The 26,576-nt window shown below is 46.3% G+C and overlaps 1 protein-coding gene across 1 annotated transcript in view; it reads left to right on the top strand.

Annotated features, from left to right (window-relative positions):
* Positions 1-26,114, top strand: part of CTNNBL1 (catenin beta like 1) — a 47,400-nt gene extending 21,286 nt beyond the window's left edge. Inside the window, exons 10-16 of the mRNA XM_030963408.1 lie at positions 216-364; positions 4,956-5,137; positions 13,304-13,401; positions 14,444-14,524; positions 20,007-20,144; positions 20,737-20,809; positions 25,868-26,114. Coding sequence (XP_030819268.1) covers positions 216-364; positions 4,956-5,137; positions 13,304-13,401; positions 14,444-14,524; positions 20,007-20,144; positions 20,737-20,809; positions 25,868-25,956 — 810 coding nt within the window. The 3' untranslated portion in view covers positions 25,957-26,114. The remainder of the gene's footprint in view (positions 1-215; positions 365-4,955; positions 5,138-13,303; positions 13,402-14,443; positions 14,525-20,006; positions 20,145-20,736; positions 20,810-25,867) is intronic.
* Positions 26,115-26,576: the final 462 nt, after the last annotated feature.

The following is a 26,576-nucleotide window of genomic DNA, read 5'->3' as shown; positions in this document are numbered from 1 at the left end:
ATTATCCTTTAAATCCTGCACCAGGCTGCTGCACATTTGTGGGTGCACAGTCAGGGCAGCAAAGGGCAGCAGCTGCAGAGGATGCAGCAGTGACCTGTCACTGGCTGACACCTGCACCTGCCAGGTGCTGGAGCTTTTGGTGCAAACTCTTCATGGGTGTTCTGCAACAGCACAGCCCAACATCTGGGGGTAATTTTGCTTTCTTTGTCATTCAGGTGTTTAAACGACACAATCCAAGTACAGCAGAGGAGCAGGAAATGATGGAGAACCTGTTTGACTCCCTTTGCTCCTGCCTCATGCTCAGCTCCAACCGTGATCGCTTCCTGAAGGGTGAGGGTCTGCAGCTGATGAACCTGATGCTCAGGTACCTCATTAGCATTGTGATTTCCTTCCTGCTTTTGATGTGCCAATACATATTCCAGCTAGATATTTGTGGTTTTATTTTAAAACTTCTGTGTTAGGATATTTGTCTGTCTTCTTTCTGTTTTTTTTCCAGCAGGTAAGTAAGTTGGACTTTCTCAGACATGGAATCTCCACTCTTTGTCTTTACCTTTATTTCCTAAGAACTGAGGTTGCCACAGTGGCTGCTGGAAAGTGGCAGATCTTTCATCTGGGTGTCTGCCACAGAGAATGCTGTAGGTCAAGTAAACTCTCTGAGGATTTAAACAACCTCTGTAAGGGCAGGAGAGGACCTTTGGATGTCTCTAGGGAAAACATTTTTCCTTTTGTTCCGTATCTTAGGCTCCACTATGTTGTGAAGCCTCTGAGCTGCTGAATTTTTGTGGATGCTAATACAAAAATTACTTTTGTGAACGGGGCATAAGTTTGCATTTCTTGTGCTGTGCTTTGTCACACCCTGAACTTCTGGGGCTTCTCTGCTCTCTCTCCACTTTTCCTTGCTGGGCTGGCACTGAGTTGCGTCTGCTGGGCTGTCTGGCTCCCCAGAGCTGCAGGAGGGCACAGCAGGCTGTGTCTGGCTGTCCCCAGAGTGCCAGGCTGTGTGCTGGTGGGTTAGCAAACACCAGCCAGGAATGCTGAGCTCCTGCAGCTCAGGGCTGGGGAATGTGTGGCAGCAGGGAACTGAATAAATAACCCAACATGGATTATTCAAATAGGAACACTGGGTTTTCTTGAGGCTAATTAACGAAAAGCTCCAAAACTGAGAACGGGAGGGAGGCTCCCTCTGCCTGGAGTCCTAAGCTGCTAAAGCAGCCTTGCAGAACTAATTAGTTGGAGTTCTTGTGCCATGTGGGTGGGATTCAGTATTTGGATTTTTAAGAGCTTTTTACCCATTTTTTGACTCTACTGTTTACCACTCTGCATAGGACTCCAGCTGGAAAATTATGAGAAGAGGAAAATTTCTCCTTGGCTGCATTTTGCCCCCCATAGTAGTTGCAAAGGGGTTGGGAGGGACAAAGTCTGATAGACAGAGTTTCCAAGGCCTCAATCTGTGGATTCTACAGTTTGAGTGGGATTGGTAAAGTGACAGTGGAAAAAAACTAACAATTCACAGAATTTGTTCTAGAAGCTTCTGTCACTACTGTCCACAGGCAGGTACTATACTGACAGCTGATTATTTTATATTTTTTAAACTCTTCTAATCTAGTTGTAGTGCTTAGAAGCTCTCACAATGCTCAGTTTTTCTTGGACAGAGCAACTTAGGTGACCACAATCTGTTGTTGTAAATAGGGAGTGAATGTGGATAGTTGTGGTCTGAAGCTGTACATCTGTGTCTTCTTGATACCTTCATGATAAACAGCAGAGAGCAGACATGCCTTTCAGTTGTGATTGACCACCTTGCCCACAAACAAGGCAGAGTATTTTTCTCTCCTGTTGGTGTCCTCTGAAGGCCGGGGGCAGAGATCTGTTATTTTTTGGTTTTACTTTGGAGGTGGTTAATCACTGTACCACAGCCTGTGCAGATGAAAGGACAAATAGGCAAAGTTGAAAGTGTATTGACATGATGTGAGATAGATAAGCTGTGTGAGAATAAAGATATCAGGCTTGAATCTCCATTACTGTCGTAGGGAACACAGCATTCTGTGTCTGGTGCTGCCCAATCCATCCAGCCAAGTCGTTCCGTTATTGATGGTTGTGCACACACACCTGCAGAGAGCTGCAGCAGCTTTCAATGAGCATTTAATGTGCTCATGATATTCCTACAGACAGTCATGAGAACAGGATGGATTCTGTTGAACTGAGCCTTAAAATGTGTGGCCAACAGCAAAAGGCAATGTTGTATCATGTGAACTTCTCCTGGTTTATGGGGGGTCAGTGGTAATGCCTGAAAATGAGCCCAGTGTGGCTGATGTGCCTTATGTGCATGTCCTGGACTTGTGCTCTGGTCTGGGACTTCAGCTGGCCCTGAAGGAATTGGGGCTTCACCAAGCAGGTACATGGGAGGTGAGCAGAGGGTCTGGGAGAAGAGCAGGTCAAGAGGGATGAAGCTGGTGACAGCAGGAGTGAAGGAGGAAGTTTGGAAGTAGAATGAGAGCAGGGCTACATATAATTATTTAATTTACATCTCTGCACCAAGGGAAGCTTGTTTATTGTATGTTGCATCTTTATCAAAAACAAGATTGTTTTTCAAGGTAGCAGCCACCAGCAGAAAGTTTAGAAATGTATCTAGAATTAAATTAAATTTTCTTTTTAGTTCAGAAAGTACTTCTTAGTGCTCATTCCCTCAGTCTTGCCGTAGAAACCTAACTGCAGTTTAGCCAAAAGGGAGGAAAACAGGCTTGTCCTGTCAGCTCCTGGTGCACTGACAGGCAGTTATTGCTTTGGCTGTAGAGCTGTGTGGGGTTTGAGGAGATGCAGCCGTGCCGCTCTCAGGGGATGTGTCAGGGACATTCTCTGTTGCTCAGGGAAAATGATGTGTGGCTTTCCCAGCTATGAACTGAGGAGCATGTGTATGAACAGAGACAAATAGAGCCCAGGGAGCTCATGGGGACCTGCAGCACTTGGGCCACAGAATGTTCTGTCCTGCAGCTATGCTGGGACTTTTCTTGACCCTCAATAAAAGCTTTTGTCTCCTGTACAGAAAACAAGGTGAAACCAGACAATTCCATATGGCTCCCCAAAGCTTTTCTGTAGCTATTTCAGGCTAGATTTTTTAATGATTATTAAAATATTTTTATATTTTCTTGTCCTGCTGTTCCTAATGACCCCTGGAAACATAAGCTGTCTCTTTACTAAATCTTCTGGTTAATTAAATGGAGCCATTTTATGCACACTTTCCCAGGAAATCCAGTGTTCTGCTTTTACTGGTATTTTGGAAAGTTAAAGGCTGTGTTCTGCTAATGTGGAAAGTACAAATAATGTCAGCACCTCTTCTGAAAAAAATAGATGTATCAAAAGAATTGTCTCAGATGTAAAGGTGTTAAAAGGAGGAAAACAATGTTCAGTAAATAAAGTTGTAATTCAGAGTTTCCATGAACACTGAGGCCCCTCTGTATTTGGTGATTCTCATGTTTGCTTGTCTGTGAATTAGTGTTCAGCTAAAAGTTCCTTCAATGAGCACAGATGAGACTAAGATAAACTGCTTGCCCTCTGGCAGAATAAATATTTCAAATAAAATCAACTCCAGACAGTCCAGGCAAGCAGCTATTGATCTCTAAAAGCCTGAACTTAAAACCAATGAATATTCCAGAGCTCAGCCCTGCACAGCCTTCCTAAATGCTGATCAATATGCAATTACTTCCCCTGAAAACATTTCTGGTGTCATCTGGCCTAAGGAATACTTTATTTTTAGCTCTCTGTAGTGGGGATGAGGGGGTGCCAAACCACCCTCCTGCATAGCCCTTGGTTGCTGGGGGAACTCAGGGTCCAGCTCCACACTCTGCCCTCCCACCACGGGGTCAGAAGTGCCTGGGGCTGCTCTGGGCAGGGTCACTTTCTTTCAGGCTGGGGTGTTCATATATAGGTATTTTAGTTTGCCTGTTGTTAGGGGCTCATGGAGTTGGGTCTCTGCAGGGAAGCTGTTTTCCACAGCTCTCTGGAGGCTTTGAGGAGCCGCTGCTGATGGACATGGGGTCCTGGTGGCTCATTCTGCAGCTGGGCAGGATCAGAGGAGATTGGCATGTGCTTGGGGTGAAAGGTGGTGAGGCTTGTGACTGTCCTGTCCTGGAGGGAATGTCCTCCTAGGCTGGCCTTTGGGGACACTGGTGGCTTATGTTATCCAAGCTCATGTTAGCTCCTACTGATACTCACTTGGTCTGGGCTGTGTTGTTGACCAGGTTTTCAGTTCAGTTTCAGTTTTCCCCTGGATGGATTATAAATTCCTCTGGTTTAGTTTGTGAGGTACGGGGCAGCTGGAGATCATTTTCAGGGCATCTCTGTGTTACTGGTGTGAGTTACCACCATCAACATTCTGAACTGGCATTAAAGCAGAACAGCCCAGAGTCTGTCAGCCTCCCTCCATTGTGTGGCTCCTGGTGATGGGATTTCATTAAAACTGACCCAGCTGTGTTCACCAAACTTCCTCCTTTATTAAATTAAACTGTTATTAGATTGAAATCCTGATCTTTTTGGAGATAGTATTTGCCTTTTGTATCCAACCCAGCGTCCCCTTCTGTATTTGCCTTTTGTATGCAACCCAGCCTCCCCTTCTGTTTTGTGCCACTGTTTGTAAAGGAGTGAAAAAATATCTTCTTCAGTAGCCAAGAAATAAGAAAATAAAACCATGACAATAAAATACATAAAATGAAATAAAAACAGAAAATAAAAGGAAATAAAAGACATTAAAAAAGAAATAACCAAGACAATATTCTCAGCCACAGTTTTGAAAAGAGTTACTGTTAATACAATGTTTTGACTTCTAGAAGAGAAATCTTGCTTAGAGCTTGTGCTCAGACTCTTCATCTTGTCCTTGTCATGTTCCTTTCCTTGTCTCTTTAGAGCAGGGTGCTCCAAAGCTCCTCATGTCCCTGTACAATTTAATTTGCCTCTTTTCACAGAGAGAAGAAGATTTCCCGCAGCAGTGCCCTGAAAGTGCTGGACCACGCCATGATTGGACCAGAGGGCACAGACAACTGTCACAAGTTTGTGGACATCCTTGGGCTGAGAACCATCTTCCCTCTCTTCATGAAATCACCCAAAAAGATAAAGAAAGTTGGAACAACTGAAAAAGAACATGAAGGTAGGTGTGCTTCCAGATCCTTCTTTATTGCAATGGAGAATGGACAGCCAGTGTCTGAGAGGTACCTGCAGGGAGGAGGGAAGGGCACAGCACCCATCTTCACAGCTTTCAGCTCTGGGTGTCCAGCCTGCTGCTCCTGTCATAGCTGGATGTTGAGGGCACACTTGTCCTGCTTGTTTTGGTATCAGCAGCTCCTGGCAATTCCATTTCATGTGCTGTTAATAAGTTATTTTACTCCTGTAGAGTCTGTTGTTTGAAGCTCTTACTCTGATGCAAAACTCTTTTGAAAAGAGTAATGAGGCAACTACAAATGTCACCTCAAAAGCAGTGTTTTCATGGCTCTGAGCACTGAAGTGTGACTGGATGAACATCAGGCATTGCAGAAATAAACTGCATTGCTTTTGAAGTTGCTTTTTTTTTCCTTTTTATATTTTTAACTCTCTACCCTGGAAAACTGCTTTAATAGAGATCTGCTGTGGAATAAAGCTACTATTACTGTGGGACCTTACACTGAGCTGAGTGGTCAGTCCCTCCTGCTCCTGGTAACACTGCCTTTCCCATTTTGTTGGGAAACAAAATAGACTATGGAAGAAATTTTAAATACTGCCAGTGATGCTTAAGGTTTTGTGCCAGTTCATTGCTCAGCTCAGTTCTACAGAGGGTGAATATTGTCAAAAGATGAAGAGGTGTGAGTGGCTCTCACATATGCCTAGGATCCATCCTGAACTCTTGCAGCAAGCCAAGGGAAAGTGGAAGGAAATAGCAAAAACATGGGAGCTTCAAACCCAAATCCCCTGCTTTGGAACTGTCCTGGCAGCTCAGGTGGGACTCAGGTGTTCTCCCAAGGCCAGGAAGGAGGTGCTGTCCCTGTAGAGTTCTCTGAGGCCCTGGCTGGGACTGAGCAGCTCCTTTCTCTGGCAGAGCTGCTGAGCTGGGGATAGCTGCTTGTTCTCCACCCTAAAGACAATCAATGGGCAGTGGCATGGCTGGACATGTGTGGCAGTGGCTGCTTTCCTTGTATAGGTGGAGAGCAGGGGCTCATCTGTCACACATCTGCTGACAGTTCTGGTCGCTTTATCTCCCTTGTGTTGCTTGTCTTGGATAGATAATGGTGAGGGGGCAATTGTGGTCTGGGGTTTATTCAATGGACTTGCAGAGCTAGGCTTGGTTTCTGTAGGTTATGTAATAAAATTGCAGGTTTATGTAATAAAATACACAGTTATGCTTCAATGGATTTAGGGGAAGTTTAGAAATTTTCATTTGCAGTGTGAAAATGAGGTTTGTTTAATTTTTACTGAGAGAAAGCTTCAGCAGGAATGGGAGGTTCTGAGTAGAGGTCTGAGTCTGTGGCTCATGCCATTGACTTAATTTTTCAGTTTTGGAAAGTGAGCTAATCTCTGTCTCATCTGCTTCTTCTGGAGACTGCAGTTGATACCTGTGGGCAGTCCTGGCTGCTGTGAGGATTAGTCTGGAAAGCCCTGACAGGGTCAGTTCCTGACTATTTCTGTGATAGCATGAAAAGGCAATCTGGCCTCAGGAGAATGAAGTGATCCAGGCAAACAGGCTTTGTATCACATCTCCGTCTCATTATCATGCTGAAGAAATGGAGAACATTAAGATGAGTCCAGAAATCAGTTCTATTAAAATAAACTCTCCCTAAAAGGCTGTGGTAGTAAGTCCAATTTTCTTTGTTTTGCATCACTGGGCAGGTGAGTTAGAGAATTTCTAACGACAGGAGGTAATAGAGATGTTCAGCAGGGTTCCCTGGGGCCTGTCACACCATTGTCCTGACACGGTGTGAGCAGCACAGTGTGTGCTTTACTCTGCTCAGTGTTGCCCCAACCATGCAGTAGTTGCTCCTGGGGGGAACCTGGCACAGGCTCCTGGGTGCCTCTGGCTTTAAGGGAAATGGTGCAGGTGTGGCATGATGGAACTCGTTCCCTCTGTGCTGTTCTGGTCCTAGGAACATGCTGCTTTTTGCTTATCTCTTTGTTTATTGATCAAAAAGAACTCTCGTGTTCAGTCTGGATCTTTTCTCATAAAAACTTTATCCTGCGTTCAATCTGTTTTAAAAAAATTAATTAGGACAACATTGTATTAGGAGAGCTTTCATGTGGATGCCAAATGAAGGAAGAGATTTCTTTAAAGGATTCTTTGGAATGGCTTTGCAGCAGTGGCACCAGTATTTATTTAAAGCAGCTCTGAGGAGCTGGGCTGTGCTTGCCCTCCCTGCATTGCTGCTGGGATGGTGTTGGGCTGGGCACCCCAGGCTGTGCTGTAAAACTCAAAATCCTCAATGGGCTCTGAAACCTGGGCCCTAATTACATCTGCCTAAAGGCCAGCCTTGCTAAAATGCCCCAGCACTGGGTGAGGCACCAAACAGCTCTGCTGAAGGGTTTGTCCTGCCTGTCCCTCTGTCCCTTTGTGTGCAGTGGCTTAAGTGCCACCAGGCTGTGGATCCGGGCATCCACTGTGGCTCCAGGTGCTTCTCCTCTCCCAGGACATCCAGTGCTCAGTCTCCAGAGCACCAAATCTTCTGTATGTATTTGATGCTTGTAGGAAAATATCCCCTTGTCTTTATTTTATAGCAGTGTTGCTATTTACATAAGAGATAGTCTATAAAACCATGTTTGTTTTATTGTCTCTAAGGCAGTGTTCTGAATGTGACAAAATAATAAATACCCCAGTGAAAAAAAATCTCGATGTGACTTGCTGAGCTTTTATTTATTGCAGAAATTTATAATCCAAATTAAATTTGATAAAAGTAACTTCTCTGTAATGTATTTCTTCCTTTCTAAATGCTAGCATAAAGGTGTCAGTGCTGGTTAGCTACATTTTAAACATTGTCAGTGTTTAAAAATTATTTTACTCTAGGGAGCCTGTGAACAATTTAAATCCAAACTGCACATATTCATGCTTTATGTACACTATATAATTAGGAAAAAAGAAAGGGAAAATTTCTTAACCATCTTTATGGATGATCTGAGCCTGAAGATTGGGCCTGTGGTGTCTAACTGAGTGCACATTATCTACACTTGAATTTTGCCTGTGTTTGTACAGATCATTATATTAGGATATTAGATTTGGGAGAAAAAACTCATTGGAAGCAATTTCCCTTTTTCTGAGGCAGTGAAGCAACTCAAAGCAGAGATATTTTGCAGCTGAAGACAGAAATGGCTTAGAGTTTTCCTGTGTCTGTGGATTTGCAGTACTCGTGTGAGTGCCCAGTGGGTTGGACTGCAACAAAGAGAACCAGCCTGGCTGTGTAGGAGGTGTTATAGTTGTGTATTGTGAGCTGGTTGAACAGCAGTGTCCCTTTAATGTCTGTGAATGCAGGGAGTGCACAGAAATCTGCCTCTGGGTGGTTCTTGGCATAAATAGAGGGTAAGATTTTAAATAACAGTTGTGTGTTGTGGCTTTTGAAAAGTGGAGGTTGCTATATAAGCATCTACATTCCAAAAACCTTCCTGCTGCAGAGCTGAGAGTTGGGGTGTCCCCCTGTCCATGAGGGTGCAGCAGCTCTCAGCACAGTCGAGTCACAGCATTGGATGCTGGTTTAAAATTCTTGAACAGTCTCAGTGAGCTAAAAATGGAGAAAACACAAATTCCTCCTGAATTAGAGAGTCTGTAGTGAAGCAATCATAGCTGGCTCGACAGGCTGTATATCCTCCTGCTCTTTCTCAGGATGGTTATTTGCAGCTGAGTTTTGCCCACTTGGAGTGTAATGAACTATAAAAGGATGTTTGTCCAATTCATCTTCATTTAAAAGCCTTCTCTTGTCTTAGATGTCGGTTTTACTTAGGAATGCTTAATTTGATAACCTGAGAATTAGTTCAGCCAGTTTCCAAAGGAGAATTCCTATCGCTGGGGTGTTCTGCTTGTTTGCCCTCTATCAGTAACAAAGCCTCTTTTGGAGATCCTCAGCTACACCCTCCCTTTAAAAACAACAACAAAACCCATTTCTTAGTAAATATACTCTTAGTCCTTTTTGACATGCACTAAAAGCAGCAGAGCCCTTGGAATGAATGTCTGCCTCAGAGCCAGGTTCCCTGGGCGTGGGGAAGTGAAAAGGCAGCAGCAGAAACATGGCCTGATAAGGAATTATTGGTATTAACTGAGCACCCTCTGCCAGCCAGCAGAAAATGTTTTTCTTTTGGTGGTCTTGAGGAGTGAGCACCCAGGGAAGGCATCAGTCTGTTTAAGCAGAACTTTATTATGCCTATTTGTTATTTCACCATCACCCTCCGACAGGAACCTGTGATTTGAGTGAGCCATGATGCTGAGAACAGAGTTAAATTTATCTCAATTAAAGTGAGCGTGCTCTGTTGCAAGAACATCAGAAAAATAAACTTTCTCAGTCAATAGAAAGAATTTTGTTTTACATTCAGCTTGATGACTGGATCTAGCTCACCAGGGCTGTTGCATGTGGAGCTTTTCCAACCCTCCCAGGCGCCCCTTCACCCCTCCATAAAATTAGTGTTTCTTGCTTGTTTTCAGTATTTTAAGATAAGATTTTTCTTGGCAAAATGCAGTGATACTCGAGTGGGTTACTCTTCTGAAATGTAAATTATTAATGTGCGTGGCAACAAGTCAGGTTATCAGATGCTACACCACTGGAATGGCATGTCCCAGTGCCACCTGTAATGCTGCCATGGACCAGTGGCTTCATCCAGGTTTCACTAAAGCAGCCTTGAACCCACAGAGTTGTGTGCCTAGGAGGGGTAGAAGTATCTCAAAGAGCTGGCTTGCTTTTTTCTAGTATTTTCCTGCTTCTAATTAGAAACTACAATTTATCTTAAGTGTTCTTTACAAGACCGAAGGTTCTTAAATGTGTTCTACTGGGTTCACCAGATCATCTGCTTGGCCTCCAATGGGCTGCTGTCCCTGGCATCCAGAACTGCCCACTGTCCCCTTCCTGCAGGATGATGCTTGCCTCCTCTTCCTCGCTGTTGAGCTTCCTCCCCTGCCAGGCAGATGTCCATTATAATGAGATGTAAAAAGAAAAAAAAAAGCAGGGGATGGGGATAATAAAGGCAGAGGAGTGTAGTGTTACAGCTTGATTTGACAGGACCTCCTGCTGTTGCAGCTGCCAGTGCCAGCCATGGAATAGATTAATCTGTATTCCAACACGCCGAGCTGAAGTCAAGATCGATCTAATTAGGGTGTTTTAAACACTGCTTGCATGCTGAAGTCTCTGTGCCTGTCTGGAGAGAGAAAGGCTCCCAAGAGCTTGAGGTGATGCTGGGCCAAGCAGGACCCTGGTGCTGCTGCAGGAAGCACATGGAATATGACCTCCTAGAGCCAGGGATGGTGCCCTGCAGGATTGGGATCGTGGGGAGTGGCAGGGCTTGCAAGCGAGCCAGCCATGGGGCAGCAGCAGTGCTGCTGGCTGGTGAGAGAGAAGCCTCCCATCTTCCCACATCCGTGAATTTGGGGGATTTTTGGGATGTTTGCATGAAAAAAGTTGTTCTTGATGCATAGTAGCTGCTGGTACCTGTTATTTCTGTGGAGGCACCTTTGTGGTGCTTCAGCAGAGCTTGATTTGGTGTTTGCTTCTCAAAGGAATCATGTTTAGTCATTCCTTGAAATAGAGCCTCTGCAGCCTCTGCCTCTGGCCTTGTCTGTGCCCTCCCTGGAAGTGATGCCTTTTGTGCAGGGGATGTGGACTTTGGCTGAGTGTTACACTCCTATGGAGAAGCTCCCAGAATATTCTCTAGCAGGGAGGCTGCCTGTGGCTTCACCCTGGGGCAATGCACAGCTCATGGCCTCTGTCTGCACTGAGATCAAAGCCAGGCAGCTGCAGGTTCTGTGTTCTGGGGACTCAAAACAGCATCAGCTACTCACCATTTCCCAAAGGAGATCCAACCCTGAGTAAATATTGTGATTACAGCTTTTAAAACGTTGCCCATATGAGATAGAGGTTGGGTCAGTCCATGGTAAAATGGTGCGACCCCATCTGTGGGAGCCTGCACCCCAAGGTTCGTGTTTCTCCCTCCCATGGCTGTGCAAACACTTTAATCCACTGAATCACGGACTCAGCCTCTCATTCCATCAAGCTTTGCCCTCATTTTGGCCTGTGTCCTTGCCTGTGGATGTTGGTATTTATTGGGCCAGGGCTTGTGTTATCAGGCATAACCTTGATTTTGGGGTGTGACATAAAACACACTAGTGTGTTATTTTTCAGGAAGCTGATAAAAAACCAGTTTAGATAGTTCAGAAATATTTCTGTAAAATATTTCTTTGAACATTTTGACTAGGCAACTGAGTATTTCCTGGATTTTGTGCAGTGATATGTTGAAAGAATAACCTTGTTCTCAAAACCTCTGTGTCAGCTCCTTTAGACTTGTCAGTAGTTTTAAAGATTTTATTGATAAAATGGATAAATATCTGCATACAACCACCAAAGCAAAAATGATAGCTAAAATACATTTCCTAGTAAAGGAATATTGGAAAAAAGCAATGAAGATAGATCATTGGTGAGAATACTGCTACTAAAATGCTGCATCAACACTTCCAAAAAAAGAAGGTTGGGGGAAAAAATAGTGTGACATACAGAATGCTGACTTCTTCCTAAACCAGCAGAGCATATGTTGGCATATATGGGGAAAAAATTCCTTCATTTTGTTGAATTTCTTTCTCCTTAAGAAAATGAAAACTTGCCAGAACTTGAAGGTTTTTACAGTGCTTTTAATGTCAACAGTTAATTTGGTGTAGCTTTTAGTGGAGTAGCAGTTTGTGTGCAGTGGGAGCGTGCTCTGCCACCCCGGAGCCATCGTTCAGCCCCGTGGGGCTGTCGGAATGACGGAGCAGCCACACGGTGCGGCCACCCGATAAACCTGTTATCTGCCTGCTCCTCCTGCCAGCCACGCTCCCAATCTCCTTGGAACATGAAAAATTGACACCACCTCAGGCAGAAATCTGTTTCGAAAAGGAAGCTCCATTTATAAGCAGCTAATGAAAAGGGGGGGTGTTCGTGTGCCTGTGCAGCCTCTCCTGGTGCTGCCCTTGTGCAGGATGCAGATAATCCGTGCAGCAGGGAGCATGGGCACCCTGGCCAGGCAGCCTGCGTGCCTTCACCTTCCAGAGCCCAGGTATTTGAGAGCAGGAGCTCCCAGCAAACATGGTTGTGTCACTGGTTCTTTGTGCTGGACTGATCGATCAGGGCTGCTCGTGGCTCTGGGCTGGGCAGCGCTGAGGAAATGCATGGTGTGACAGCAATGAGATGGTGATCCCTCTCCTCTGCATGCTGTGTTTCCCCCTCTGAAAATATCAAATCTTGAGGCCTCATTGCTTCCTACCACCATGGCTAAGGAGCTGTTTATGGCCATTAATTTTCATCAGTCTTAATCAGCAAGATTACAGTGAGCACATCTTGGAAAAGCTAGGGTGGCTAAACCAGCAGGTCTGTGCTTAATGCAGTCATGCAGGTGGGAAGTTGTACTGACTGGTTTGGAAAGGGAAGGAGATTCAAGCCCTTCTCCTTTGCTTTGCACTGCTGTGCTTGGGCTTGGGGAGAGTGGCTCAGTCACCTCTCAGAGTGGTGAGACATTGACGCAGGTGTCTCCTGTGGGCTTGCAGCCTTGAATTTTATTTGTCTCCTTGGTTTGTGCTGAAAAATATGACCCCCAAGTGCAATTGAGAAGACTGTAAACATGTTTATTTGGTCGCTTCTGGTTTGTTGTAGACCATTTATATTCATTGATGGGACTTCCTTTAAATGAAAGTGGTTGGTTTGAGAATTTTTCCACTAGCTCATACCTCTTCAGTCTCTGCAGGAGTGCACTTATTCCCTTTCTCCAGCTCTCTTGTTTCAGTAGCTGTCCCTGCTTTGGTGACTTGAGGGTCATTTGGATGCTGGTTTTGGCCAGGGCTCCTTTAGGCACAAAAGAGGAGAAAACCAGAGTGAAACTTGTGCTCTATGTAAGGTGCTTTAGGTCCCTGAGGCAGAGGAGGAGGAGACCTCACTGGAGGGGCTGGAATGAGGAGCTGTCTCTGCTCCCTGCAAGGAGCTACTCTGTCTCCTCTCACTGTGATGGGAAGGAACCAGGGTTCTGCTTATCAACAGCTACATGCTGGAGTGTTAATAGTGAATTTAATGGCTTGTTACAGAGGGAAATAAGCTCCTCTTCCTGATCTCAGCCTGCAATTTTCATTTTGTATTTCTAGAACATGTCTGTTCCATCCTGGCTTCCCTTCTGCGAAACCTGAGAGGGCAGCAGAGGACACGGTTACTGAATAAATTCACAGAGAATGACAGTGAGAAGGTGAGTGCTGAAAGTGTCTCAGTCTCTGGGCTGCCAGGTTGGGAGGGTTCTTGCCCAGGGTGCCTGGTGAGCTCGCTGAGTTACCATCCTTGTACCTGCCTGCAGAGACTTCTGCTGTCACAGACCTTTGTTCTCTCATTCACATTGTATCTACAAACTGAAAAACTGGACATTCAGTGCATGGCCTCCACATCCATCCCCTGGGCTCTTGTTTTCTGGTGCCCTTGCATATGGGGGTGACAATTCTCTCCTGGGTTGTGTCTCTGCTGAAACCTGGCCCTAGAAGACAATCTGCAGTTTTACATCGTGCTGGCTCTGAGATCAGGACAGTGTGGAAAGGTGCCAGTGTGTCTGGTGAAGCTCTTTTGCAGAGAGTTTAGCAGTTTCTATGGTACGCATTTAATGTTCTCCACTCTTCTCCTAGAATGTTTCATTTTAGTGGTGTTTGCTCTGGGAAATTCTTCCCAAAATATTTATATGGTGGTGGATAGATCAAAGCTTTGCAGAAAAGAAATAGCTTTTGCAAACAAGGGATCCCAAGGGAATTGTAAATTCTGCCACTGGGAAAATACTGGTTCCTTAGTATTCCTCATTAGTGTGTTTTAAAGGTGTTTTTCATAACCTGTTCTACCAATTGTAGATAATTACTAGACAGGATTTCAGCTGCCCTAACACAATTCAGAGGAGAGTGGGAGAACTGGAACATCCAGCACAGATAGACAAGTCTACTGGGGAAACCAGGAGCCTGGAGGATCACAGCACAGAGAGTGAGCTGGGGACACGTGTCTGTTTGCTGCCATTTATCTGGCACTGATGGGGCCGTGTTCCCATATAGGATGACATCCAAAGCCTGCAGCCCCAGCGTGCTCATCCAACCAGCACTTGTACCCTCCTTCTGTAACATGTTCCTTCCCAGGAGGGACAGAGCTGCCTGTTGCTTTGTGAAGGCTGAAGCTGAGAGGAAAACAAAATTACAGGAAGGATTAAAGATGATTGCGTTGCTCTTTTTTCTTGCTTATGTCTCTCTCTTCTGCCATTGCAGGTTGATAGGCTGATGGAACTGTATTTTAAGTACCTGGATGCAATGCAGGCAGCTGATAAGAAGATTGATGGGGAGAAACACGTATGTATTGCTTAAGTTTTACCAGGTCATGTCTGTAACACCTCTGCACGGCCATGTCATCTGTACAGGACTTCTGGCTCAGCCAGTCACTGTTCTCATACCTGTGCTGTTCCTCTTAATTCCTGTTGCCTCACCTTCCAAGTTCCAGGTAACCTTAGACAAAGTGGGCCAAGAATTTCTCTACAAGTGCTTCTGGCTGTCTCTTAGAGTGAATTTTACTAGAAGTACCTAAGTCTGTCTGTGCTTCAATTTGCCTTCACTTTTGCCTGGCTGCAGTCCTGCTTGGTTTGGCAGATGGAGAGCAGGTGAAAAGCAGAGAGACAATTACATGATAATGTGTGAGGCCTCCTACCCTGGTCTGCAGAGTTGTGATCAGCAATGAGGAAGTGTCTGTGTTGATGAGTTGGCTGAGGAGCAGCCAAAGGGCTGTGTGCTCTCTGCACACCAGCAGTGAACGTTTGAGTGACACGAGCCTTGGTACCGCACAGCACTTTCTTGGAACTGAGGCTGGAACAGACCTTTTGAAAGGGAACGAGCGGCTGGAGTCAGGAAGCAGCTTGCAGAGCTGTTAGCCAGCTTGGCCAGCTTCCCACAAGATTATCTGTATCAGTGCTGGGGAGGGTGTGAGATTGAGTAGCACTGATGGAGAGCAATGGCTGCAGCTGCCGTCGCGCGCGCCGCGCTCTGCGTGCCACGGGCAGCAGCCCCCCGCCAGGCCCCGACAAACAGCTGCCTGCCCGCTGCCAAGGCTGCTTCTCCGGGCACTGCCAAACATTCCGAGGGCATCAGGGCACCGCTGCTGCTCAAAGAGGCACGGGAGTGAGTGATGAATGGAGCTGCTTTTGCTGCTGGCACTCAGGCTCCATATGGGCAGTGGCAGCGGCACCACTGAGCGGTGGCCTGGAGGAAAACAGCATTTAGTCTTTCCTGCTTTCCTTCTGTGCTCTGTCCTTCCTCCTCAGGACAGGGCGAGAAATTATTTATTCTTTACATTTTGGTGTTGGTGTGGGGGCTTTAGAACTCAAAAACCAGATTGGATTTTTTCAGTTGAAGCTTTGTAGTGTGTCAGAGCTGCTTGTACAGAGCCCTAAAATACCACATGCAGAGCAAGGGTATGTGCCCTTTATCCAGGAACACCCTGGAGCAGCCTGCAAACGTTAACATCTGTAGCAAACAGCCAGCACAAAGCAAGAGTGGAGGGAATTTGAGTGTGAAGATCCTTTTGTGGAAGCTTTTAAATTAATAATATTAACCCATTTGTGTCTACTAAATGCATAAGAGAAGTAGAACTAAGGAATGTCACATTCTCCTCCTGTATCCAAAATAAATGGACCTCAATTCTTTACCTTCTATTAGAACTAATAATAGGATTTAGCAGAAGGATCTCATGGGTGCAACGTATTGATCACAACAGATATATAAAATATGATATTCAAGTTAATTCCTAGCTTGGAACACTTTTGGAGAATTATGGTTTGCTTTATTTTGTGCATCATCAGATGGTCAGTGGGACATGGTCTCCTGAGATCTGAAGTGGCTCAAGTGTTTTCCCCTCACATAAATAGGCAAAAGTCATCATTCTGTCTGCCACATCATGGCACTGTCTGGCTGTGACAGGATTTATGGGACACTTTAGTGTTCCTTGTTGTGGCACATGAATCACTGAGGTGGATTGTATGAACACTTTAGAAATGGTGTTCTGTCACTGGGGGGCTTTTGACCTTTCCCTTGCAGTAGAGGACATGGTACCCCAAAACTCTGGTATACAGATCCTCACCTTTCTCCCTGCCCCGTGGAAAAATGAAACTTGGTGAGATTTTACAGGTTCAGCCTACACTGACAAGAGTGAGATCTGAGTCTGATGGACAGAGTATCCTGGTATAAGTCTTGCATTACAAGGAGTGAAAAGCTGCTTACACAAGGAATGACTGAGTGCTTTATCTTTAGTAGTGCAGCTGGCATAAGAAGTTTCTGCTCTTGTAGTTCTCCTTTTTATTTCTTTTAGCTTGGCTTATTTTAGTGATTTGGTTTATAGCCCTGCTTTTCAGCCCATAGCAGTGATGGTAGGGGAATAGTTGAGGGTGGGAGGGGGGGGAGGAGTTTCTGAAGCCAGCTGTTTTGAGGAGGAACAGTTGTAATAATCTGCACCCTGCTTTGGACTTGAAACAGAATGAGGTCATTGAGCCCCTTCTTAGTGTTACCCCCTTGTTTGCTTCAGTGGAATCTGTTCAGAAAGGTTCAGAGGTGATAACTTGGTGATTATCCTGATTGCCATGGGAAACCCAGGAGCAAAGTCCATGAGAGCATTGTCTCCAACACCTGATGCCTATCTTAGCACTTTTCTCAGAGTTTTTAGTTCATGAAAATATCTTGTTCTCCTCTCAATTTCTTTAATTATTTCTGTAGGAAATGGTGCAACATCCTGTGGCCTTTACCTCTCTCTAAAATGAGGTATAATTATGGGTGGCAGCAATAGCCTTGATGATCTCTAAAGATGGTAGGAAATGACAGGAGATAGTTTAATATTTTTATAGTTCCGCGGAAAATTATGCTCATCAGGTTTATTCAATAGAATATTCTCATCAGACACTTTGTGCTATAATGACTTACAAATTACATGCTAATTGTGGTACAGCTCAGCCACTCCATCCTTGAAGAGGTGGAACTCCTAGGATGACTGTGGTATCCACAGGTGGGGATAACAGGTGGGGATTTGTTTCAGCCCATCCTTTCAGTTTGGTGTGGAAAGACCAAATTGCTTGGAGCTGTGCTGAGGGCAGGACATGATGGCTCTAAGTGTGGCTCTTAGCCTGTGGTCTGAAGGCCCTTCCTGAGCATGTCTTGCATCCCTCAGCTCTCCCCAGTAATACCGACAGAAAGTACTAGGAGGAGAGACTCCATCCTTAGAGCACGAGACGTGTTGTGGTGGTTGTTCTGGTGCACTCCTATTTGGAGCATGTTCATTTCTGTCCACCTGGATTGGCCTTGCTGTTCCACGTGGTGAGGGTGTAAAACCAGGATCCTGGAGTTGTTCTTTGTTCTTGGTCAGTATCCTTTTGCTCTGCCCAGCCGTGCAGTGTGTGCTGGAAGGTGAGTGATAGATGAGGAGGGAGGAGGATGCAGAAATCTCCTCCTGTGCCTGTGTGGAGCAATGTGATTTTTGGTACAGCACTGGCACATCCATCGCATCTTAAGGCTTGGAGTCTCTACCTGACACCTCGAGGCCTGTCAGTCCTGCCTCATTAGTGTGAGAGAAGCTCATTTTAGCTTCATAGAAGCCCATCTTATTGCTGTCTTCTCCCATCAGCAAGGGGCATCTCAGCACATATTGCTGGCAGATTAGAAATGGCACCTGAGCACTCATTTGGAGGTTAGCGACTGACAGCTTTGAAAGAGAGTCCAAGAGGGAAAGAGGCTGCTTGGTACTGTACTGGAGGCAGACCAGCACTGAAAGGGTGGCTGTGTTTTTTTTTTTTTTTAATAAAAAAAGGACTGTGAAAAGGCACCTAAAAACTGTACTTGTCTTCTAATTCATATCTGCTTAATTTACTGGCACAAAATAATCTTCTCTGCTGAGAGGGGCTGTTGGAGCCACCACCGCTGTGTAATCAAGACTGCGGCTGCCTGGATCCAGCTCCTGTGATCACTGTGCTCGGATCAGAATACAGAGCAGACCTGGCTTTTGTTTCTTGCTCTGGAGATTCGGAGTCCTGGCCTGTGGATGTTTTTCTGCTCAGGAATTTAGCACTGTTGAGAAGAGCAGCCAATGAGCCTGTGTGGAGTGTGAGCAGTAGTACAGGAGTGAGCGTGTTGTCTTTCTTGAGTGTTTTTTTAGATAATTCAGTAAGTGTTCAGCTTGCTCACTAGCCAGACTCATCATTGTTCAGCTTTAGAGACCAGATTTGAGCCATTTGGCATGGATTTAGGGTGAGGGAAGTCACTCTCTGCACAGAATTAGATTTTTCTACTTACTGGCAAGAGCTCACATGCAGGCTTTGCCCAGTCATGCCTGTGCCTATGATTTTGAGAACCTGGAGTAAATGACAGCCATGCATGTGTTGGAGTCTTCAGGATCTGAAGCTAAAGTGTCACATCTGAGTGTAGCCAAAGCAGTTGATGTCACAACACGATTAAGAAGGCACTGCCTTCTAAACTTGTTCTTTTACTGGCAGACTGGATTTCTAGGAGGAAAGGAGAAGTATTTCACTACCTAAGCTTTCCTCTTCCTTTCAAGAAGAAGTGAGAATCAGCTGTCTAAGTCACTCCATCATATTTCTATCTGGGGAGCATCCATTGCCCCCCTCCGGGGACAGTTGCACAGGGCTCATTTTCCTTCTTACGCCTAAACCCCTCAACTCACCGCTAGGTGCGAGGGCTTGGCTTGACAGAACAGCAAAATTTGACATCCTCAGTCATCTTTGGTGCTGGTGACTGGGTTCCTGGAGCACATGCACCCGAGGAGGCGCGTCCTGCAGAGCGTTGCAGGTGCGCAGCGCTCGCAGGTGATGGCTCTAATGAGGAAATATTGCTCCAGTGGTGTGTGCCTGCCTGCCAACTGCTGCAGAATAAATCACAGAGCTGCTTCCTTTGTTTAAGAATGAATCCTGAAGACAAACCCTAAAATGCAGAAGGTGACATGTGACACAGTTGTTTGGGCCTGTCAGTCCCCATGAGGATGGAGCACAGGCACGTCCTGGGGCCAGCTCAGAGGAGGCTGCTCTGAGCTCACTGCTGGGTGGCTCTTGGCAGTGTTTTAAAGAAGATGAGCTCTCTGGGCATGAGGGATGGAATGGAATGGAGGGATGGAATGGCCTCTTTCATTCTCCCTCTGGGCAGGTCTCTCTGGTGAAACTCATGTATACAGAAGAAGGATGGATGATGGGTCATCATTCCCATGGGAGTCTTTGGCTAAAAAACCCTGTCCTGGGTCTACCCTGGCAGCACCCCTTAGAAACAGCTGGAAGAGCCTGGCTGGGCATGGAAAAGCTGTCCTTGTGCAGGATTTTCAGATGAGGCTTCTCATGTATCAGTCAATCATGAAGCTAGAAGCCTGATAGCTCTTAGAGTGTGCTGGAGTCATGTTCTGCACTGCTGAACAGCACCCTCAGATGGCCAGTAAAAGAGCAGGTTTTGTTCCATTCTGACAAAGAACTTGTAAATCACGGATACATGGGTCTGTTCCATAGTCACACACTCTCACCCCTCAATGTAGAAATGTGATTTGTATGTTTAAATTAAAATTTTGACTTGCAGATCGACACACTTCATGACCAGCAAAGGCAAAACTTTTTGAAAATGGAATGAAATGTTTTGTGAATATAAATGAATTATTAAAAATACTTCGGTGAGAAATATATGTCTGATAATGTTTGGGGGAACAAAGCAATTCTTAAGAAACCACAAATTCCGCCAACATTTTGCCACTCCTGATGGGAAGTGCTGTGAGAGAATCCTCTCACCTTTCCTTTGCGTGGCTTTACAGGACATGGTGCGTCGAGGAGAGATCATAGACGATGACATGGAAGATGAATTCTATCTCCGTCGTCTGGATGCCGGGCTCTTTGTGCTGCAGCTCATCTGTTACATCATGGCAGAGATCTGTAATGCCAACGTTCCCCAGGTAAAGCTGCATACAAGGTTGGCAGATCATCTGTGTTTTCATTCATGGTGCAGACAAGGCTCTAAATCTTTGCAAATGCTGCATTGAGTAATTGTTTCTCTAATTCCCTTTTTGGGAGGAAACCTCCTTTTTATTGCACTTGTGTCCATACAGCTCCATCAAGTTGCAGCAGATAGGGCATTAGTGGGGACAGAAGTTGATTGCTGTCACTAAATTCATATAATCAGTGTGAGTGAGGTCAGGGTTTGAAATGGAAAGGCCATGTTGATGCCATTGCTGAGGGAGCAGGGGGAAGGGACTTGCTCTCAGGAGGTCTCATAAAAGCACAGCTACAGCTTTTCTTGATGTGTGCAAAATGCTGCATCTCTGCTTCCTCTGTGAATACATTGGGGTTTGTGAATGCATTCTGTGGCTTGTTATTTCTGTGCCATGTGCCTTCCTAGGTGTTCCTGAGCATATGCTGAGGGCTGCCAAGACTGAGTTGGTTTTTGTGGTGTTCAGGTCTCGGCTTATCCCTCAAAGTGGGAAAAAGTGGGGCTGTGTATGGACTTGTGTTGAAGATCTCTTTCTTCTCTGTCCTACTCCCCATCAGATTCGTCAGAGAGTCCACCAGATCCTGAACATGAGAGGCAGCTCCATTAAAATTGTTCGACACATCCTGAAGGGTGAGTAGAGATATTTTTGTGCAAGTGTCTCATTGCTACCAGGGACAGCTTGGTCATGGCTTTGCAGGCTGAGCCTTCACATGTAATTCTCCCTGGCTTCCTGAGCATCTCCAGGCAGCAGCTGAGCAGTGTTCTGAGATCCTGGCAGGGCTGGAATCACCCTGATTAGTGGCGTGCTTTGCTTTGCGTCCGAGTTAGGACACTTGCTGTAGCTGCTGTCAGAGAGCAGCACATCACTGCACGCTTCCATCAGCTCCAGCCTGGCTGGAATTCACTGCTGACATTAACGTGAGAGTAAATATTTAAGGGAAGTGTACATGCCTGCTAGAGGGAAGAATAGTGGAGTCTCATCTTTCATTAACATGGCCTTGCACTTTACCATCTGCACCATATTAGTACCCATGGTGTATTTGTCTTGTTCTTAGTGTCAAATTAATAGGGATTATAGCATTAAAGTATCCTCCATAGCTTTAAAATGTAGCTGTTGTGATTTGCAATCCCAGTTTTAAAGTACTGCTTGTTATTTTTAATGCTCATGGTGAATTAGGGCAATGCCTATTTGAGCTGTAGCCCTCCTCTGCAGCCTGCTGGCCTTCAGCAGCAGCAGCCAGTGGAACTGGGGGAGAGAAGGGCAGGACTCAGCCTCTTCCCATGGCCCCTTGGAGCTGAGAGGCTTAGTGGGAGCAGGAGGGAACCAGAGCTGCCTGGAGAAGATGCTTCCTCATGGAATATATCTGCTCCAAAGGGGCTGTGTTGTTTTCAGTGTGAGGAGAGGAGTCTATTTTTCTTCTGGAGGGAAGGGAAGCTTGACAGCATTTCTGGCATAGTGGGCTGTATTTCAGTGTTTCTGCTTTCTTGGGGAGCAACAATGTTCTCCTGGGCTTTTCTTGCCCCCACTTCAACAATGGCAGGTACACACAGCTTATTTCCTGCAAAACCTGTCGGTTTTCTCCCTTCTCATATGCAGGAAAAAAGGAATCAGAGGACTGGCTGGTATGACAAAATCAAGAGTGATTTTCTGACAGTGTGAAATTACCTGCAGCTATAGGCAATCTCTTTGGCCCTTGTCTTTAGCAATGAGCTGCAAGTTAATGCCTGCTGGTGAGCAGGGGGGCTGCATACGATTTTCTGATTTTAATTCTGATACTTGAAAATTCCTGCCTCTAAACTGCCCCTTTCCAATGTGGACTATGGCCACATCCCTGTTCAGATTCCCACACTTGCCCTGGGCTGTGTGTCCCTGGGGGAGTTGTCTGCACACCTTGCTGGATTTGCACATCTCACGGTCACGGCTCTGGGGTGTTGACTTACATACCAAACTGAATTGGAGGGCAGCTGCATTAAAATTTCATCTGATTCTTTCTTTCCCAGACAGTGACTTGCATTGTGAAAGTTTCTCCGTGGTTGTGTCGGGTGTTGCAAGCTCAGGGTTGCGCTGGGTTGGAGCTCTCAGCAGCAGCACGTTCCCTGCCTGAAGGGGCACACTGACTTGTTAATAATGCAGGGATGGGCACAGAGTTTAGGCTCTGACTGCAGCTCTCCCCAACTCTTAAACTTGCCAGTTTTAGAGACTTCTAGAGACAATAATCAAAACCTCAGTGATAAATTTCTTAGTGGATGCTTGTGAAGTCCTGCAGTGGCACCTGGGAGGCAGCACTGGGCTCAGCTGCAGTCTGGGCTCTGAAATTTGAGCATTTCAGTAGTTACACACCTGTGTCCACATGTGCAGTCAGCACAGATTCACCAGCCTGTAACAGCAGCAGCACCAGGGACATGCACCTGCTTTTCTGAAGGAGTCCCTTCCCTGGACACAGCTTGTCAGGGAAGCCAAGGGGCTGGAGCAGGGATTTGGGTGTGAACCCTGCAGTGTGCTGCTGTGATGCAGGGGCAGCAAGGGACTTCCAAAACTTCACTGGAGTCAACTGCACAAGACTCTATTGCAAGTGACTGAGAGATCAGGAGCTTGAGCCTTGGCTGGAATGTTTCCAGGCTACTTCCCAACTTGCTCTCAGGACAGATGAGGACTGGTTTATTTTTACTTTTCGTTCAGTGTTTTGCTCTTGTTCAGTTTTTATTTTCTATTTTTGCATACTAATTAGGTGCTCAGTTTTTAGTTTGATTTTTATGGCCTACATATTCTCCATGTTTCTCTGGCAACCTGACAGCTGATGGATCCCTTGGGGTGGCTCAGAATTACTTACGATGCAAGCAAGGAAGCGAGGCTGTTTTCTTATGGTAGAGCTTTCAAGGGGGAGGAGTGGGCAGGGAATAACGGGAGGCTCATTAATGCATTTCTGCAGGCTGACCAGTCCTCCCACACTTCCTTTTTCAGAGATCAAGCATTTCTTCCAACAGGACAGTTAGTTTATGCTTTGGAAGGAAACAACTGAGTGGTGTGTACCTTGGCTAGGGAGATGTTTTGGGGATGGAGGCTGGACTGGGGATGGCAGCAGTGTCTGTATCTTGGGGAGGTGCCTGATCTCCATCTGTCATTGGGAATGGAGTGAGGCACAGGCTTCTCTGAAGTGATACTTGGCTCTGGAATGGCAAATCTCCCTGTTCTTCACTGATCCAGAGGGACTAGCCATTGATCCTGGCTACCTCAGGAGCTCTGTCAGAGCTGCTCCTGCTGAGGCCCCCCCTCACACCTGGTGTCAGATGAGCAGGCACACTGGGAGCTGGGCATGTGGAATTCCTGCTGCACATTCCAGCCCAAACCTGTTAGCACAGGTAAACACAAAGGAAGGGTCAGTGTGCTCTGAGGATGGAGCTTGGTCTGGCTCATGGTGCCTCCATCTGTGCAGGCTCCAGAGCTTCCAATATCTATTACAAGCCTCAGTATTTCCCAATTGATTTTTACTGTTCTGTAACCATTGTATTTTGTCTAATGAAGCAGAAACCAATCTTGGGCCCTTTCCCTTTGTGTAGCTACAGCAGTGTGTAAGCTCTGGTTAACTGTTGGCAGGAGCAGCTTACATTTGATTTTTTTTAGCAGTCTCAGTGAAGTGGTGGAATTTTAAATAAAAAAGTAAATACATAAAATCTCAGTTGGAGATTTACTTTTTTAAGCCTGGTTCTGGGGGTTTTATCTGGTGTCTTCAAGCTGCTAATGCTTCAAATGAACATTAGCAGCTGTCATAACCCAGTAAACATTCTGCCTTAGATTAACAGGGGTTTTAGTCTTACAAAGACTAGATATTTAGAAGGAGGAATGCTAAGCTTTTAGACAAGATAAGAAGAATTTGTGTCTTGTTTTTGTTTGGGTGATCTCCTGGTACAAAGAAGAGCAGTGTCATTAGTGGCACTCAGTGGCTCCCTGCTCCAGCCCTAGTCCAAGCAGTCTGGCTATCCTACAGCTGGGGGCAGAGCTGCTGGCTGTGCCAGGCTTGGAGACTATGGCTGTCCCTCACCTGGGCTTGGAGAGGCCACTGCAGGTGGGAAGTGTTGCCCTTGGGCTGCAATAAACTCCAGCACTCACATCCACTGTCATGTTCCAGAGGCACTTACCCTGGTGGAGCATGGAAGGGCTGCTGGGGACAGAGCTGGCTCCTCCACCAGCCCCACTACTCAGGCTCTGGTACTGCCTGAGGGGACAGGGGAGCCTGAGCTAAGAAGGGGACCCCATCCCTGTGCACTGGGATCATCTCGTGCCTGAGGTTTGGATCCCCAGCCCAGCCCAGAGCCCGCACAGCATGGCAGGGCCGAGCTGCCTCACAGCAGTCAGTCCATACACAGGGACCTACAAGGAATCCCTCCTTGCAGGAGCTTTCTGCTGCTTTTAAGAGCTGTGGAGAGCAGCTCATACACTGAGAGAAGGTGCCCTGATCTGGTCCCTTTGCTAGAACAGTGGGCAGCTCAGGTTCACCTGCAGCAAACCTCAGCGTTGCCGCCTGCTCACGTTACAGGTACCAGAGCGGTTTATAAATATTAAAAATATTTTTCCCAGAGGCTTGGTAAAGAACTCTACTGCTTTTACATGGAGAGAGAGAGTGTGTACACACAGGAGGGAAGACTCCCACATCAGCTAACTTCTGCCTGTCCTCACTGCTTTCAGTGCTCCTGTAACAAAGGCTTTGATGGAGCTCAGAGCGTGTAGCTGTGCTAAATGTATAAATATTAAAGCAAACTTTCTGCAGCAACTTACCATTCAGTGCTGAATACAAGCTGTTCTGTTTGTTTGGAAGAAGGAAAAGAATGCAAGCAGGCGGAGGCAGGGAAGTGCTGTCTTAACCATCAGCCTGCTCCTGATTCCTCAGATTTGTTCAGCTCCTTGCTTCTGCAGCTCAGAACCTGCTTTTCATATTTGCTTTTTAAACCGTCTCTGAAAATGCAGGTTGTGGTTGCAGGAAGGAGGGAGCTGGTAGGGGATGAGAGCTGACAGCTCCAAATGAATATCAGGAAGGAGAGCTACAGAGGGAATGTTTAGTTCTGTGGTGTTTGGCCACGTGCATGGATGGGCAAGTCTGTGGTCAGGTCTGGTGTCCTCTGCCTGATGACAAGTAGTTTGGTTTGTGGTTAAATCTGAACTGGTGGCTTTTCTTCTGTGTGGTTAAAAGCACTGGGTGGATGGAGGAATTGGAGTCTCCTGGGCAAAACTCCTTGTTCAGGATGCTTGGACAGCAGGCAGGTTAAACCCAGGGCTGGGAATGATTGACAGTTGTCACAGACCCTGCCTGACCTTTCCTGGTGACACTCAGTGTCCAAAGGGACCTGGGAAGCCAGTGATTTATGGTACTGTTGGCATTTCTTGGGCATAATGCCATGACTCCCATGCCAGGGAATGGGTGCTCCTGGGTGCTGCTGTGTGCTTGGGCCAGAGCAGGGAGTTCTCTGTGTCTGTCTGCCTCAAAAGCTTTAATGAGTGTAGCAGGTGTTTGTTATGCAAAGCTTTAACCCTGGGGATGGGCAGGAAAACCATCAATGCTCCTTGCATTAATTCCCATGTGGCTGTTTGCAGTAGTGTGGGTGTAGATTCCTCTGTGGTGTCTGCAGGAGTTGTGGCCCTTTGTTGCTGTGGCACTCAAAGCCTGTGTCCCTGTGCTCTCTCTCTCCCTGCAGAGTACGCAGAGAACATCGGGGACGGGAAGAACCAGGAGTTCCGGGAGAGCGAGCAGAAACGGATCCTGGATCTGCTGGAGAATTTCTGAGGCCCTGGGAGACACCTCTGTGTCTGCCCACAAGGACCTGGCGCCAGTCCTCCCTCCTCCTGCCCCTCCTCCAGCCTCTATTGCACGATCAAAGTGATGTTTCTGTGAAACTGCTTCTAAATGGGATTTGGGAGATATTAAAGATAGTTTGCTTTTTTTTTTTTAGTTGCTGGTTTGTTATTTGAGCAGTGTTCTGTGAGTGGGGCTGCAGCTGCATGCCCAGCACAAAGCCAGCATGAGGTTCTCATCTTTTTTATCTTTTTCCCCCTAAATCAAGCTGCCAAGGATCAGTGTGAAACAATACAAACGTGTGTGTGGCAGGGAGGGCAGAGAGGAAGCCTGCCTGGCTCGAGAGACTGTTGGCAGGTTATTCCAGCCTGATCCATTAATGAAAATGTACAACCCTTGCTCTGATGGGAACCAGGGAGGCTGAGGTGGTGGTGTGTGTCCAGTTCACCCCTGCAGTGGCAGAAGAGATCCAGGAATTAGCCACATCATCTATTCCTGTTACATCTTCCCAAAGGTGAGTGGGAATTGAAAGTAGGTTCTGGCACAGGCTGGTCGCTGTTCCCTCCTGCAGAGGGAAAAGAGGGAATGAGTCCATTGGGGTTTTACCCAGA

The sequence above is a fragment of the Camarhynchus parvulus genome, chromosome 20 (genome assembly GCF_901933205.1).
Source record: "Camarhynchus parvulus chromosome 20, STF_HiC, whole genome shotgun sequence".
Taxonomy (NCBI): domain Eukaryota; kingdom Metazoa; phylum Chordata; class Aves; order Passeriformes; family Thraupidae; genus Camarhynchus; species Camarhynchus parvulus.
Note: the sequence above shows the minus strand (reverse complement) of the source record. Positions and strands in the feature narration are given on the sequence as shown.